The 14,965-nt window shown below is 36.5% G+C and overlaps 2 protein-coding genes across 2 annotated transcripts; one reads left to right on the top strand and one right to left on the bottom strand.

The window, feature by feature from the left end:
• Window positions 1–393: 393 nt before the first annotated feature.
• LOC122650455 (proline-rich proteoglycan 2-like) lies at window positions 394–4,949 on the top strand. Its single transcript, XM_043843869.1, has 2 exons — window positions 394–436; window positions 4,084–4,949. The coding sequence occupies exons 1-2, from the start codon at window positions 394–396 to the stop codon at window positions 4,947–4,949; spliced, it is 909 nt and encodes a 302-aa protein (XP_043699804.1).
• A 2,226-nt stretch (window positions 4,950–7,175) lies between these two features.
• Window positions 7,176–8,074, bottom strand: LOC122650454 (malate dehydrogenase [NADP], chloroplastic-like). The gene is made up of 4 exons (XM_043843868.1): window positions 7,738–8,074; window positions 7,564–7,638; window positions 7,369–7,470; window positions 7,176–7,286 (listed from the first exon to the last, which is right to left on the bottom strand). Exons 1-4 carry the CDS (start codon window positions 7,834–7,836, stop codon window positions 7,176–7,178), a joined length of 387 nt encoding a protein of 128 aa, XP_043699803.1. The 5' UTR covers window positions 7,837–8,074.
• Window positions 8,075–14,965: the final 6,891 nt, after the last annotated feature.

Below are 14,965 nucleotides of genomic sequence, written 5' to 3'. Positions count from 1 at the left end.
AGCATCAATTCATGAAAACAGAAATTGAAATGAAATCATAAAAAAGGAGGAGAAAAAATGATAAGAGTAAGATTAAAGTAGGTTACACAGCTTTGAAGTCGTAAGTGACGGTGAACATCCCCGAACTTGGTTTCGAAGTAGAATTTTAACACTGGAGGAAAAGATATAGGGTTAAAAACATAAATATTAAACTTGTCGGTCTTAAATCGTTCACAGTGTGGGGTTCTAGCTTGTCGCGCCAGACCGGACCGACCAGTTGCGAGCCCGACCTACCCTACCTAGTTAAGGCCCGATCGATTATGAACCTTTAAGAATGTTTGGCTTTCCCACTGCATCATTAGTTTGATTTCCAAAGTCAGATTGCTCAATGGTGCAGATGAACTTAGTTAGAAGATGATTGAGTTGGTTAAAAATGAGGGTGCAATTGGTTCTTCAGGTAAGTGGCCAGCTTTGGGTTGGAGAAATGATAAATTATGGACCACACTGAGCGTAACTGGCCTGCTTGGATTGATGTGCATATTTGAGGGCTGCACTGTTTAGAGCCCGTTTAAAGATTGACTAGAGTTAAACAAGCCCAAAATCCGATTAAGGCCCGATTTTACTGCACCGTTTATAGCCTAAGACTGATCGAGCCTGTCCAGGCCCAACCCAAATACTTAAAACGGTTGGACACGATGCAGCCTGCAAAATTGGTGAGGCCCGGCTAGGCCCAACCAAGCCCGACCAGTTGACACCCCTACCACCCACCATGTCCGATTACCAGCCAAAAAAATTTTATTGAACAGAATGAGAAATGTTTCTATGAGGCTCAGGCATACAGCGTGGTTTCCTCATATTCATTATTGTATCAATTGTTTTAAACAGTGATTTAAAAAACAAAAAGTGTTTCCTATGGGGGAGCATGGCCCTTACGCACGTGAGGGTGCCAATGAAAGTACACACAGAAGCATAAGGGGGTCATTTTGCATTTCATGGGGCGGGCAATCATTTTGCCACTCATGTGTGTGGGCACAGGCACCATGCTCCCCCACAGAAACTATTTTCCCATAAAATAATGTGAGAGGGTGTAATTACCCTGCTTGTTCAAAGAATCCTCTCCCAAAAAATATTTATTAACAATGAATCAAGAAGAGGGTTTTCCCCGCTGCTAATGAGAGGAATCCCCTACGTCATAACAGTGGCAAGGTGAGGAATAGCACCATCCACATGGAACTCATTTGATAAAAGGAGGATGGTTTTAGTAATTAGTATCGGGATCAGTCTCGGCTGATACTGATCCGAATCACCTTGAATCAAGTCGGGTCGGATGGATTTATTCTTGTTTTTCTTTTAAAAAATTAGATTTTTACTCTTTTACCCTCGGTCCATACTGATCTATCAATACATGATTGCCTCGGAATCAGTATCACCTTCTGTCGATTCCGATACAAATCACCCAATTTGGGCGATCCGATACCGATTACTTAAACCATGAAAAGGAGGAGAAAAAAAGTAATGAAAACACCCATGTGAGAACATGGTTTAAGTAATCAGTATTGGTGTCGATGATGCTGGTATGATACTGAAACTGATTGGTGACATATCGTTTGATACCAATTGCTTAAGCCACATGTGAGAGAGTGTACAATATATTGTTGTATGAGAAATTGTTGAATTAATTGTATTTGAAGTTTGTGTTCATCAAATCCAATTTAATATGATTAAATTAATTAATACAGTTTCATATTCATTTGCTTGTTGTGGTTCTTTTGATAATATGCAATTGTCTATTTTTACCGTTGTTAGTTCACAACTATAGACAGCCTTGAGGATTCCATTTTAGGGTTGCTACATTATATTTCCCTAATGGTGATTAATATGGAAATATAATGTGAACACTAAATTGTGTTGAACATTGATCCGTTGGAATTTACGATTTGGTTTACAGCCATTTTATTCGCAAGGAGAATTTCTGGTAGTTATTATTTCCTATACCTGAGAGACACTATTGCGTTTATAATTCATGCAATTGCGGTGACCTAATGATTGATGTCTTCCTAAAAGACTGATTACACACTGGACGCTCATTGTATGATTTATATGCGTGAATGAGAGTGTTCCTCAATAAGGTTTTACACCTCGATAGGGTGAAAATCCAAGACCTCGGTAATATTAGATATTATTATTTGAAAGAAGTTTCAAATAATTTGATTGATCATTGGTCCTAATACTCACGGTTAATTATACAGTGCACTTGGAATTTTGGTGGGATGTTTGTTTTCATACTTGTGAGGTTGCATTGTGGATATTGGTAGTATGGGGAGAACGTGTAATTAAAGTTTCTACCATAAGAGATTTTCAGGTTACATCTTTTGTAAAGATATCTTTTTGTGTAATTAAGAAAAAGTATAAACATAGAGATTTTCTTTTGTGTAATTATGGACAACTTAAAAAGCTACCCTTAAGGATCACACCACTTGATATGATCTTAATCATTGATTTGTAATATCCTGATTAAGGATTTTCTATTTAAAGATAGGCTTGGTTCAAACCCTAGAGAGAACATAATTATTCTCACCAATTGAGAGAGTTCTTGAGAGAGAAAAAGAAAATCTTCTTCTCCCTCATGCTAGGGTTTTTGCCATTGAAATTGGAGCAAAGCTTTAGTGATCATACTTTTGTACTGCATTCATTTGGAAGAACATGCCATCAATGCATTCTAGGTAACCTATTTATCCCAGTGATTGATTTAATATCACATGTGTTCATTGAAATCTTGTCTCTATAATTTTTATTATGTATCCGGTACCGTACCGCTTCCGCTACCACCAACAAAAACTTCTTCCCTTATTAATAAGGCAAATGGATTTTCTTGTCTAGCCAATTAGACTGGTATATCTAGATAGCACACCTTGTTTATAGTTAAAAGAAAATACAATGGGCCCCACTCATTTGCAACTATTATTTGTCAAGACCAGATAGATCATTTGGATAATGAAGGGAAAGGTGTTGAGAACATGGATTTTGGTATCAGTATCACATCGGCAATATCGATTGTATCAGTATCTATGGTGATCGATACCTATACAACACCGATACATATTGATCAATACAATCAAAATGTGATTTTTTGTATTGAAATCATCCCAATACAATTGGTTCGTATCAGAATCGATATCAATCGGGTCCAATACATTTAACTAAATCCTTGGTTGGAAGAGAGAGATTTTAAGAGATTTTATCTTTCTTTCTTTTTGGCATCACATCAAGTAAAAGATACTCTCCCATCAACACCACCACCTTTTTTTTGGTGTAGAAGATCCTCTCAGGTCCATGTTTTTAGCAATTGTATTTGATCGTCGTATTAATATCGACAGAAGCCGGTATCAATTCATGGCCGATTCCAGATCGGTGATTCGCTACATACCAGAGGTAAAAAGGTAACAAAATCCAATTTTTAATTAAAATTGAGGGTATATTCGTCAGATTTGGATCTATATTGGGATCGGTAAATCCTTAGGTCTCAACATGAAGAGTAGTTGTGTGAACGAAGTTTCCCTCTATTACTCGATGGGATCTTCTTCTATTTAATATAGATTAGAGAGCAAAAGATATTATTTACCCAGAAATAAAAAACAAAAAAGATATTCTAGATCTTGTTAAGATGTAATCTTCTTCTATTAAATGTAGATTAGAGAGAACAGATATTCTTTACCCTAGAAAATGAAAATAAAAATAAAAAGATATTCTTTACCCAGAAAATCAAAATAAAACGATATTCTTTATACGATACTTACCAGTAAATCTCTGCTTAGGTCTCAACAGGGGGAGTACTAGTGTGAGTGAAGATTTCTTCTATTACTCGAAGTAATCTTTTCTATTTAATGTAGGATAAAGAGAAAAGATATTCTTTACCAAAACGAAAAAGGAAAGAAAACATACTAAGAATCTAGAGTGTGTGAGAATGAAATTATATAAAGGAAGTTGTCCTATACGAGACATTGTGAAGATTACAAACAATGGAGTTGTCAAGATCGAATTTGCTAAAATTTATTCTGTTAGTGAAGTTACTATTGTTTTTGGTAAGTGTTCATGGATCTGTAGGTTTTGAGATAAAAAAGGTTTCTTCTCTTGGCCTGAACGCTGAAGAGCCTCCTCTGTTAAAGTCAAGTCCATCTATTCCAATAAGTCTTGGGCTTAAGAGACGTGTCTCTTTTGGCCCAAATCCTGCACAATCTCCTGACGAGCCTCCATCAAATTTTGGGCTTAAACGGCTTGTTCCAACCGGCCCAAATCCTGCACAATCTCCTGACGAGCCTCCATCAAATTTTGGGCTTAAACGACTTGTTCCAACCGGCCCAAATCCTGCACAATCTCCTGACGAGCCCCCATCAAATTTTGGGCTTAAACGACTTGTTCCAACCGGCCCAAATCCTGCACAATCTCCTGACGAGCCCCCATCAAGTTTTGGGCTTAAACGGCTTGTTCCAACCGGCCCAAATCCTGCACAATCTCCTGACGAGCCTCCATCAAATTTCCCATCAAATTTTGGGCTTAAACGACTTGTTCCAACCGGCCCAAATCCTGCACAATCTCCTGACGAGCCTCCATCAAATTTTGGGCTTAAACGGCTTGTTCCAACCGGCCCAAATCCTGCACAATCTCCTGACGAGCCTCCATCAAATTTTGGGCTTAAACGACTTGTTCCAACAGGCCCAAATCCTGCACAATCTCCTGACGAGCCTCCATCAAGTTTTGGGCTTAAACGGCTTGTTCCAACCGGCCCAAATCCTGCACAATCTCCTGACGAGCCTCCATCAAGTTTTGGGCTTAAAAGGCATGTTCCAACCGGCCCAAATCCTGCACAATCTCCTGATGAGCCTCCAACAAGTTTTGGGCTTAACCGGCTTGTTCCGACAGGCCCAAATCCTGCACAATCTCCTGACGAGCCTCCTATAACATTCAACTAAGATCCATATATCCCAATAAAGCTTGAAATTCACTAAATATGTTGTTAGTAGTGATTTAAATAAAGGTGCATCTTGCTGTAACCAAAATGGTGAATTGAGAAGTTATGATCTTCTTCTGATTGACCCTTAGTCATATACCAAGAAGTTCTTTAAACTAATGGTAAAAAAAATTTTAAAATAATTTGAAAGTAACTTCTCATTATTTAATTTTAAGCACTGGCATTCTCTTGCACACAATTTCACATGTGAAATGATAGGCGTTTACCGTCATTGGAAAAAGAATTGTGTTATATTAACAGGGCAAAAAAATAAAATTACAACTTTTTTCATCAACTTTGGTTACCACAGGATTGGCTTAAACATGTTATCTTCTTCTTTCTATATTTTTCTTTTTCTTTCGCTCAGTTGATGAGTTCATTAGAACACAAGCACATAGGGGCAGACACACATGCAATTGATTATCTATGCACTATCTTTCATGAATGCTCTAAGTTATGTGTATTAGCCAAGATGGATACTAAATTCTAAATGTATCAAAAACCATAGTATTACAGCCATAACTAATATAATCTGTTGCCACTTTATATTTCAAATGAATAATTTGTTTTTTCAAAAGTTTGTTTCATGAAGCTAAGTTGAAACTCAGCTGTCCAAAGCTGACGTACAGCAATGTGGACTCCTGCAGTATCACAGACAAACTGCTATATTATGGAGAAATATTTCCATGTCTAATTAAATGAATGACAATAATTTATAGGTAAAACTGTTAACAAACTAACAAAAGATCCAAATAATCATTGACTTTCTTTTACCAGAAATTTTTTATTTTTTTATTTTTTTTTTAACGTCAATGATACATACGCAGCCGCCCAAAGAATCCAAAATCTAATAGAAATGCAGAAATGCAAACATTGTAAAAGAATATATATATACGGTAAATAAATTGGTGTACGTGTTGGAGGGTTAGTTTCACTGCACAGGTCACCTTGAAAAACAATCTGATAGGATATTACAAATTATCCTACCTATGATTAAGAGTAGTTGTCCCTTTCTAAGAATTATTCTTGAATTGCAAATTTTTTTTTTTAAATTATATCCGTAAGCAGGAGAGATGCATGCAAAATCCTTGTCATCATGAAAACCCATTCAACAATTGTAGAGTAAGACTTGTATAGAAAAGGATAGAAGCACACAATGTATCTAGATGTAAACTGATTTAGACATGTCTTATTGGTGGATCGAAAAATAGTGATACCAGACCAGCTTCAAGCGGCACCATTCAAAATCATTAGACAAATCAAAACCACTGCATACTCATATATCTATTGTACATAAAAACAAGCAGCAGACTTATGGTATAATATTTTGCTCTGCAATTCTACTTCTATTATGGTAGCTTCTATTGCATTTCTGGGAGAATGAGTATCATCACATCAATCTTATTGCTCTCCAGGGAGTATCGTGTCCACTGGTAGGTCACAGAATGCATGAGCACATCATATTGCAAATTTTGTAATGCTACACTGATTAACCCACCAAAGAAAGTAACACTCTCGAATTTTTATAACTACTCGTTACCAAACTACTTACCTCCCCTGTAAGATGGGCCACACATCTCTTCTCGGCAATTAACTCAGCTTTTTAGTCTGCAATATATTGGCAGAATTGCATCACATGTCAGATGAATGCCACATGATGGTTGTCCATGAAGCAAGCCTTTTTTATACGCTCCAGAAGGAAGTCATCAATGATCACATCCTTCACAGGTTCACACTCACCATTTCCTTGAACATTAAAGCTGATTGGTGAGAGTATCCAAATATTTATTTAAGCAAAAGAAACATCATTAGGAGTTAAATCACCAAACACAGAACTCACATCTGATCTGCATGCAAGCTGAAAACAATATCTCTCTACTATATCATATGATTCCATTGGTATAAACCTGAAATTGCACTGTAATATGTAAGATTGGACATAAATCTTCCAAATTTTAAGGCAGCTAAATTGTGTGAAAGGTAGGACCTGTAGTATATGAAGAACCATGTTTCTGCTGATCTTAATATCAATGAGAACTTGGAGTTGGAATTTACCTTAGACTAGTTCTCATAGGTTTTCAAGAACCACAAAAAAAAAAAAAAAAAAAAAAAAAAAGAAAAAAAAAAGAAGAGGCAACAAAATTGTCTAGATTTTCCAAAAAACCAATGAGCTCACCACCAAAGAAAATCAATCACCATTTGGTGTCAGAGTGATGACGGACTTTATGACATCAATTATTGATACAGCAGTTGATGTGGTTGAGGATCTTCCACATTTTTTAATCAGCACGCCTCCTCTCTGCAAAACTGTTATCTCTCTCTCTCCTAGTAATTAAAAGTTCACATGCAACATATGATTAGCCCTATTCTATGACATTTACCTTCTGGACCTTCTTGGTGAACTCTTTCTCCAACCATTCTGTGTCCTTTGTAACTTCTTTCACTGGAATTCCATTGACTTTGGCATTTAAAAAATCTGGAACCTGCATAAATTTAAATGACATATTTCCTTAAAGAAGCACCACATGGGCATTTCTTAGATTTTTGCACCTTTTCTATACAATCTACTCAAAAACCTGAGTAGTAGAGTCATTTCCCCATATTGTCATATTTGACACTTTATCGTAAAACACACCTGCTTTAAGGCCAAACAGCACAAATCATACCAAAGCATAGTATGGCATTTTTTAATAGTGGTAATCATAATTGAAGAATATTTCCAGAAGGAAATCTTCATGGACTATGTCTACCTGACATTTGGCTCTGTTCTCATCCAATCTAGTCAAAGCATGGAAGTTCTTTGCAGGTATATTTGGTGTATTTTTCAAAAATATGAGAGCGCTGGACATGAAATGCAGTAGGATCCAGAAATAAGAAGAATCAGTGAATAGATAAATCTCAAGTCAAGATTTTTTCCTCACTTTGTATTGCAAGGATTGCCAATGACTATCACTTTAACATTATGAGATGCAACGGCATTGAGAGCTTTTCCCTTGATTAACATTTGAGATAAAAGGATTAGAGAATATATATATAACAAACAGTGAAGTAGAGGCAAGTTATGCTTTGCACCTGAGTAATGTTTAAAAAAAATCTGTAAACCTGCTCAGCAAATATCTACCCATTTATGTTTAATAAGTCAGCTCGTTCAAACCAGGACCACGAGGATTTGCTCGAATTAGAAGAGCCCATTATGCATCCTGGAACACCTCACAAGGATTGATGCCGATATTTACCTCCCTTAAAGAAGATATAAGGAGTCCTCTAGTTCCATAGGAACTCCTGCATATGACTGCAACATTTTGACGTGCTTGGAAAAATAATTGTCACTATTATAAATTATAATTTCAAACTCAACCAGTGGGCTCGTATGGTCAGAAGAGAAGAAAAAAATGTACATCTTTTGACTTTAGGATGGTGTACATACTTGTTTCTTTTCTTTCTTTCTTTTTGTTTCTTTATTTATTAATTTTTTTACTGGGGGGGGGGGGGATTCTAATTGTTCTCCTCTTCTAAATATTCATGAAGATTGTCCTCCAAATTAAGCAATAAATAGTTGCAAAAGGGAAATAATCGATTTAATTGTTCTGTAATAACCCATATTAACAAAGTTCTGCCATCAAACAAAGACAGATGAACCCATATACTTAAGGATTTTACAAAAACAGATTATAATAACTGTTTCATTAAAGGGGGATCTTAGACATTCACAGCAATCATGTTGATACATATTACTGAACCAGCTAATGGTTATGTATTCATGTTTTGTTCCTTGTTACAAGTATTTTCTATATTTTACTTTATAGCTTTTAAGGTGCATTTGTAAGTGTATCTCTAAATATAAACAATATTTATTTTTATCAAAGCTATTATTAAGTTTTGTTTATAATATTGTTCATTCAACTGATAGTCATATCAGTGTGTCGATTAAATTATTTGCATGCTACCTTTTTAAAAAAATGTAATTCATCAAAAAAAAGAAAGTGATCTAGTTCAATACAATTATATAATACAACTTCAAAATCTATATCTTCAAGAGCATGGATCGATCTTTCAGATTCCAATAATTTCAAGGCAATGGGTTGATCTGGTCCAAAAAAACTCACCAGATGCAACCTGACAGAGAAAGACAAGTTAGATTCAAGATTTCGGTTTCTTTTCTTCAAGATTTTCTAGAAACATGAGTCAGAATTATATTCTGTTGATCTAATATTTTGACATTTTATCAGCAATTTAATAGTAAACTGTCAAGGTTAGTGTCTCAGTTTGTCTTATTTATGTTTATTTTCTGTTTGTTATTGTTTATGTTAGTGAGGGGTATTTTGAGTAGTTAGATATGCTAGTTAAGTAAGTCGGTTTATTTGTTGGTGGACATCATATTTTTTTCATTATAAGTAGATCCTCCCCTCCCCATGGTTTGATATTCTGTTCATAATACAAACTGTGGGCAGGCTTCTTCATCTTCTGTCTCTCCCTCTTTATCGATCTCTTGTTCCTCTTCTTCTTATTACTACTGGTTGTCTTTAATGTACTGATATTGTCACAGTACATGGTAACAACCCGGGATTAATACACTTAACGGTACATGTATTTCTTCAACAGAATAAGTTACAACAGCACAAGATATCTAAGCTTAGTTTAACATCTCTACATTAGTGTATTTTAGAATATTTATATTCATATATATGTCACAGCATCACATGGAAATAGAAAAAATTAAAATCCTCTATTATGCACAAATTCCAGCAGATGTATAAATACAGCACATAGTATAACATGGAGTTAATACTCTTAACAGATCACATATAATCCAACATACATATTCATCATGTACAGTGCATGGTAACAACATGGTATTGATACACTTAAAAATACATGTATACTAGCATACCTATTTATCATGCCACACACACACACAGTGAAGTATTCTCACTAAAATCCACCTACCTCAGTCCGCAGTCAAGTCAAAATCAGTCCTCTATGATCCACGTACACCGGAGAATCACAACCCTACAACATAATATGCATACCATTAAATGCATAGCCTAAATCCTAAATTAGTCCCCTATTCCCTTAAGAAAAATAACCCCCGTCAATCTCTCCCACATGATGTCCCATAGCATAAAGTACTAGTACACGACCTACTCAACAGTGGACTGCACAAAAAAGAAATAAAAAATGCACTCACCTGGTCTTCTTCCTCTTCTTCTTTTTCTTCTTCTTCTAATCTAATTAAATAAGGAACTAGACACTCATAAAATGTTTTTAAAATATCATATAAGTCATAATACCAACCAAAACAAGATTACTAAGAAGGTTCAACTCATAAAGGCATCAAGAAAAGATAGTAGTAAATTTACGAATTTTCCCTCGAGGTATAAAATTATGAAAATATCCCTGGACAGAAATAAATGTGAAGACAATTAGATTTCAAGTTTTGGGGCATTACAAACTGAGTCCTTAGGGGTTTGAAAGAAGACCCCTGGGCAATTCTAACGGTGCTGGTACCACTCCAAATGGTGATGGGAATATGGGATGAGAGAAACAAAAGGAACAAGGTAGGGCTTGAAGTAAATTTGGCAGACTTGCTAGGGCTTCAATCCACTACAACAATCCCAAAAAGCTTCTTCATTAGGGCTTAGTTTGGAAGATTTACCTCCATTGAATCTTCTATGTAGAATATCTTATATTGTATAGCCTCTAATGGAACTAATGTAGAAGGGGTTCATTAAGAACCACTCTACAATAGGATCGATGATAGGTTGCAGCAGAATATCAAATTAGAAACAAAATCAGAATTAGTAATTAGTAAATAAGAACCAAACCAGCCACTGGAAAGGGATCAAACTCAAGTAGATTGGTGCTTGTATGGAGTAGAAGCACTGCTGAAAGTCTCACTTGATTCTGATGATTGAATTGGAAGATATGGCAGCAACACCAAAATAGAAGGTTAAGGGTTATCTCACAAACCAGCACTTTGTTTGGGCTCCAATGAGGATCGAGTGGAGGCCTTGTGGAGTGGGTGATCTGCAGCAAGTTTGGTGTAATTTTGATGGACAGAAGTGAAGTTATGAAGGGGGAATGAAAATAGAAGGTTTGTGAATATGGAGGATTCTAGCCAATGGAATGGAGTAGAAGTGGGGATCGAATGGAGGGGTTGATGGTGTGGTTCTATGCTCAAAACCCAGCAGATTCCGATGGATGAAGGTGGAGATATGCAACCTTGAAGTTGCAGCAGGAACTCAAGTCTAGAAGCACAACACTCTTCACTCGAATGGAGGAGGCAGTAGCAGCACAGCCTTGGATTGTGGAGTTGTTTGCAGCCTTCGATTGAGTCTTCACAGCACTAGTATTGATCACAGGGTAGCAGCAACACAATAGTGGATCAATGGAGGAGAAGATAGAAGAGAAGGGGGGTAGGGGAATGGCTCTCTCAGCCTGGGTCTCTCAGAAGGAACAGGGTGTGAGAGCTTGGAAAGGAAGAAGAGGAGAAGAAGGAAGAAAGAAGAAGAGATGAGAGGGAAAATTGTGGTGAGCAGTTTGAGGGCTTCTCTCAACTATTTGATTCATTACTTATATTCTTGGAATTACATATGCCTCCCTAGAGAAGTAAAAGGTAAATATAACAAAAGAGAAAATTAGAACTCAATATGACTTACAATAAACTAAAGTACCCCTAATACATAAACCCTAACACTCAAGACAAAGATGACAAATAGTGGAGGACATGAGAGGGATGGTCTATACTACTATGATGTTGCTTCTTCATCTATAGCGGCGTCTTCTACCTCCACTAGTGTTTCACCTTTACATTGGCATTACCGACTAGGGCACATTTCTTTATCCAAGCTATAGCATCTGGTCCCTAGTTGCAAGTCTATTTCTTGTCTTAAGTGTGAAGTTTGTGAGCTTGGCAAGCATCATCGTACTATTTTTCCATCACGTAGTGAGTCTAGAAGGCAGTCTTTGTTAAATTTAGTTCATTCTGATATTTGGGGCCCATGTAGCATTAAGAGTTGGTCTAGTTTTTATTGTTTTGTGTCCATTATTGGCAATCATTCGCGTATGACATAGTTGCACCTTTTGAAAGATCGTTGTGAGTTTGTGTCTGCCTTCAAACAATTTTATATTGAAATAAAGGTTCACTTTGATGTTTGTTTGAAAGTTTTGCGTACTGACAATGCTCTTGAAATCATAGTTGTCATGGCGTCGCCATGGCGTCCTGGCGCTGGAGAGGGCTGCATGGCGACCTACGCCATGGCGACCCTCTTTGATTTCTTCTTCCTGACTCTCTTTCCCTCTTCGATTTCTTCTTCCTGTCTTCGATTTCTTCTTCCCTCTTCGATTTCTTCTTTCCCTCTTCAATTTCTTTCGATTTCTTCTTCGATTTCTTCTTCCTGTCTTCTTTCCCTCTTCGATTTCTTCTTCCTGTCTTCTTTCCCTCTTCGATTTCTTTCGATTTCTTCTTTCCCTCTTCGATTTCTTCTTCGATTTCTAAATTTTCTTCTTAAAACTTGAGAAACAATAGAGAAAAAATAAAACATGGCTTGAGTATACATCTATTAACACATTAAAAATAGAGAAAATAAAAAATAAAACATGGTCGACATGCTCGCCATGGCAACGCCATGGCGGGCGACATGTCGATATATCGACGTGACACCCCTCCACCGACTTGGATCGCCGTGACGCCGTGACAACTATGCTTGAAATTACCCAAGGTGCAATATTATCTTTCTGTTCTAACAATGACATTATTCACCAAACCAACTGTTCTAATACACCTTAACAAAATTAGGTGGCAGAATGTAAAAACCACCATTTGTTAGACATTATAAGGTTTTTTAATGTTCCATATGAATGTTCAAAAAATTTATTGAGGTGATGTTGTGTGATCGCTTGTTTTTTGATTAACTGGATGTCGTCCTCAGTTCTCGTAATAAAATTCCCTGTTTTGTTGTTTTTTTCAATCGTCCCTTGTTTAGTTTACCTCCTTGCATTTTTGGATGTCAATGTTTTGTCCCCAATCTTGAGATTCCTCAGAGCTTCTCTAGGGAAGGAATTTATTTATCGTTGCCATGGTCACACTAGTATTGTTGGGTATTCTGATGCTAATTGGGCCGGCGTTGATGGTGATTGATGATCAACTACATAATATTGTATTTTCTTTGGAGGAAATCTTGTTACATGGAGAAGTAAGAAACAAACTACTATTGCTCGTTCTAGTGCTGAAGAGAGTATCGAGCAATGGCTCACACCACTGCTTAATTGATGTGGCTTAGGTCCTTTGTTCAGGAGCTTGGTTATTCTACCAACAGTCCGATGAAAATGTTCTACAATAACGCAACAGCCATTTACATTGCTAATAATCTTGTGTTTCATGAGAGGATGAATCATATTAAAGTCGATTGTCATTGTATTCGGGACACTGTGATGAAGAAGTTGATCTCTATTCAATTTGTTAACTTTTATAGTCAAGTTGGAGATTGGTTTACCAAAGCCTTGTTTAGGAGTATTTTTCTGCAGGTTTGTTCCAAGCGGGGCATGGGTGATGTTTATGCTCCAGCTTGAGGGGGAGTGTTAAGATTAGTGTCTCGGTTTGCCTTATTTATGTTTATTTTCTGTTTTTCATTGTTTATGTTAGTTAGCAGTATTTGAGGTTGTTAGACATGCTAGTTAAGTGAGTTGGTTTATTTGTTGGTTGACATCATATTTTTTCAGTATAAATAGATCCCCTCTTCCCCACAGTTTGGCATTCTATTGACAATACAGATCGTGGGCAGGCTTCTTCATCTTCTCTTGTTCTTCTTCTTATTACTACTGGTGGTCTTTAATGTACTGATATTGTCACACAAACAAACAAAAGATCATCCTTGAGAAATTAAGGAATTGAATAGAGGTCCAATGTTGAAAGGAAAATTAGGTGCTGTTCCTTAATATAGATACTGTGATCTCATTAAATAGTTAAAACCTAATGAGTAATAATTCATACAACTTAGGAATAGGTAAACGTAATTTCCATATATAAAATGGATAATAGACATTGGTGTCTGCTAGGGGTGTCATTCCAGGCCTACACTAACAGATCAGACCTATTAGACTGAGACACACTGAAAAAAATAAAAATGACCGAAAAGTTTATTAAACGGTCTTCTGTTTTGAGATTAGTTTTTGATTAATTAGTCGCTATTAGTCCAACTCAATAGACCAACCAATTAGGAGCAAATGTACAAACCTGCCCAAAACCTGACTGATTAAGACCGATTAAGGACCATAAATTAAGGAGTAATTAGCCTATCCTAAATTCCTAATACCCTATGCCAAAATATAGTCAAAAACTTGATTCACTGACCAAATAAGACCAACTAGCCAAAACCAATTAAAAACTGATAACTGAGCGACCAATTATTAACCAGTCTTAGTCTTGGCCTTGAAGACCGATTCATGTAATCGGTTGGTTTAGGTCCTAGCTTTGAAAGGAGCAGAACCTTTTAGCCGACTGAAATCAACGACCGACCGGTTTGACATCCCTGTCAGCAATTGAGTTCACCACTATGCAGTAACATCAGGTTTCATACAAGAAACTACAAGGAAGTATCAAGCAGGTATAACCACCAAAAGCACTACAAAACCCATGGGAATCATTAATAAATTGAGTTACAATCTTGATGTGAAATCTGGCTTAGGATGTGTTTCTGTCTTTGCTTGCGAATGGATTATAATTTTTACCTCAAATGATATCTTGTGTTTCTTCTTAAAAAGAATACCCATTCAACAAATTTTGTGATCCTATGATACTACATTATCTTTTTTTTCGTAAACTATGGTACTACAAGATCAGGCGCACTAGGCATGCAGAATTTCCTTGTTGAGGTTTCTTGGAAGTCCCTAAGTTGTTGAAAATCTGAAATATGATTTATCATTGATTAGAGACTTCAATGCTCAAAACATTTTAGAGATAATGCTCCCATTTTGGGA

The sequence above is a fragment of the Telopea speciosissima genome, chromosome 2 (genome assembly GCF_018873765.1).
Source record: "Telopea speciosissima isolate NSW1024214 ecotype Mountain lineage chromosome 2, Tspe_v1, whole genome shotgun sequence".
Taxonomy (NCBI): Eukaryota; Viridiplantae; Streptophyta; class Magnoliopsida; order Proteales; family Proteaceae; genus Telopea; species Telopea speciosissima.
Note: the sequence above shows the minus strand (reverse complement) of the source record. Positions and strands in the feature narration are given on the sequence as shown.

Excerpts from the sequence above, each read along its gene's own strand:
- LOC122650455 (XM_043843869.1), top strand. The coding sequence starts at position 394 with ATGATTGAGTTGGTTAAAAATGAGGGTGCAATTGGTTCTTCAG. Across the intron at positions 437-4,083 it reads GGGTGCAATTGGTTCTTCAG|GTTTTGAGATAAAAAAGGTT; the intron begins GTAAGTGGCCAG and ends ATGGATCTGTAG.
- LOC122650454 (XM_043843868.1), bottom strand. The coding sequence starts at position 7,836 with ATGTCCAGCGCTCTCATATTTTTGAAAAATACACCAAATATACCTGCA. Across the intron at positions 7,471-7,563 it reads GAAATGACTCTACTACTCAG|GTTCCAGATTTTTTAAATGC; the intron begins GTTTTTGAGTAG and ends AAATTTATGCAG. Across the intron at positions 7,287-7,368 it reads TCACCAAGAAGGTCCAGAAG|AGAGGAGGCGTGCTGATTAA; the intron begins GTAAATGTCATA and ends ACAGTTTTGCAG.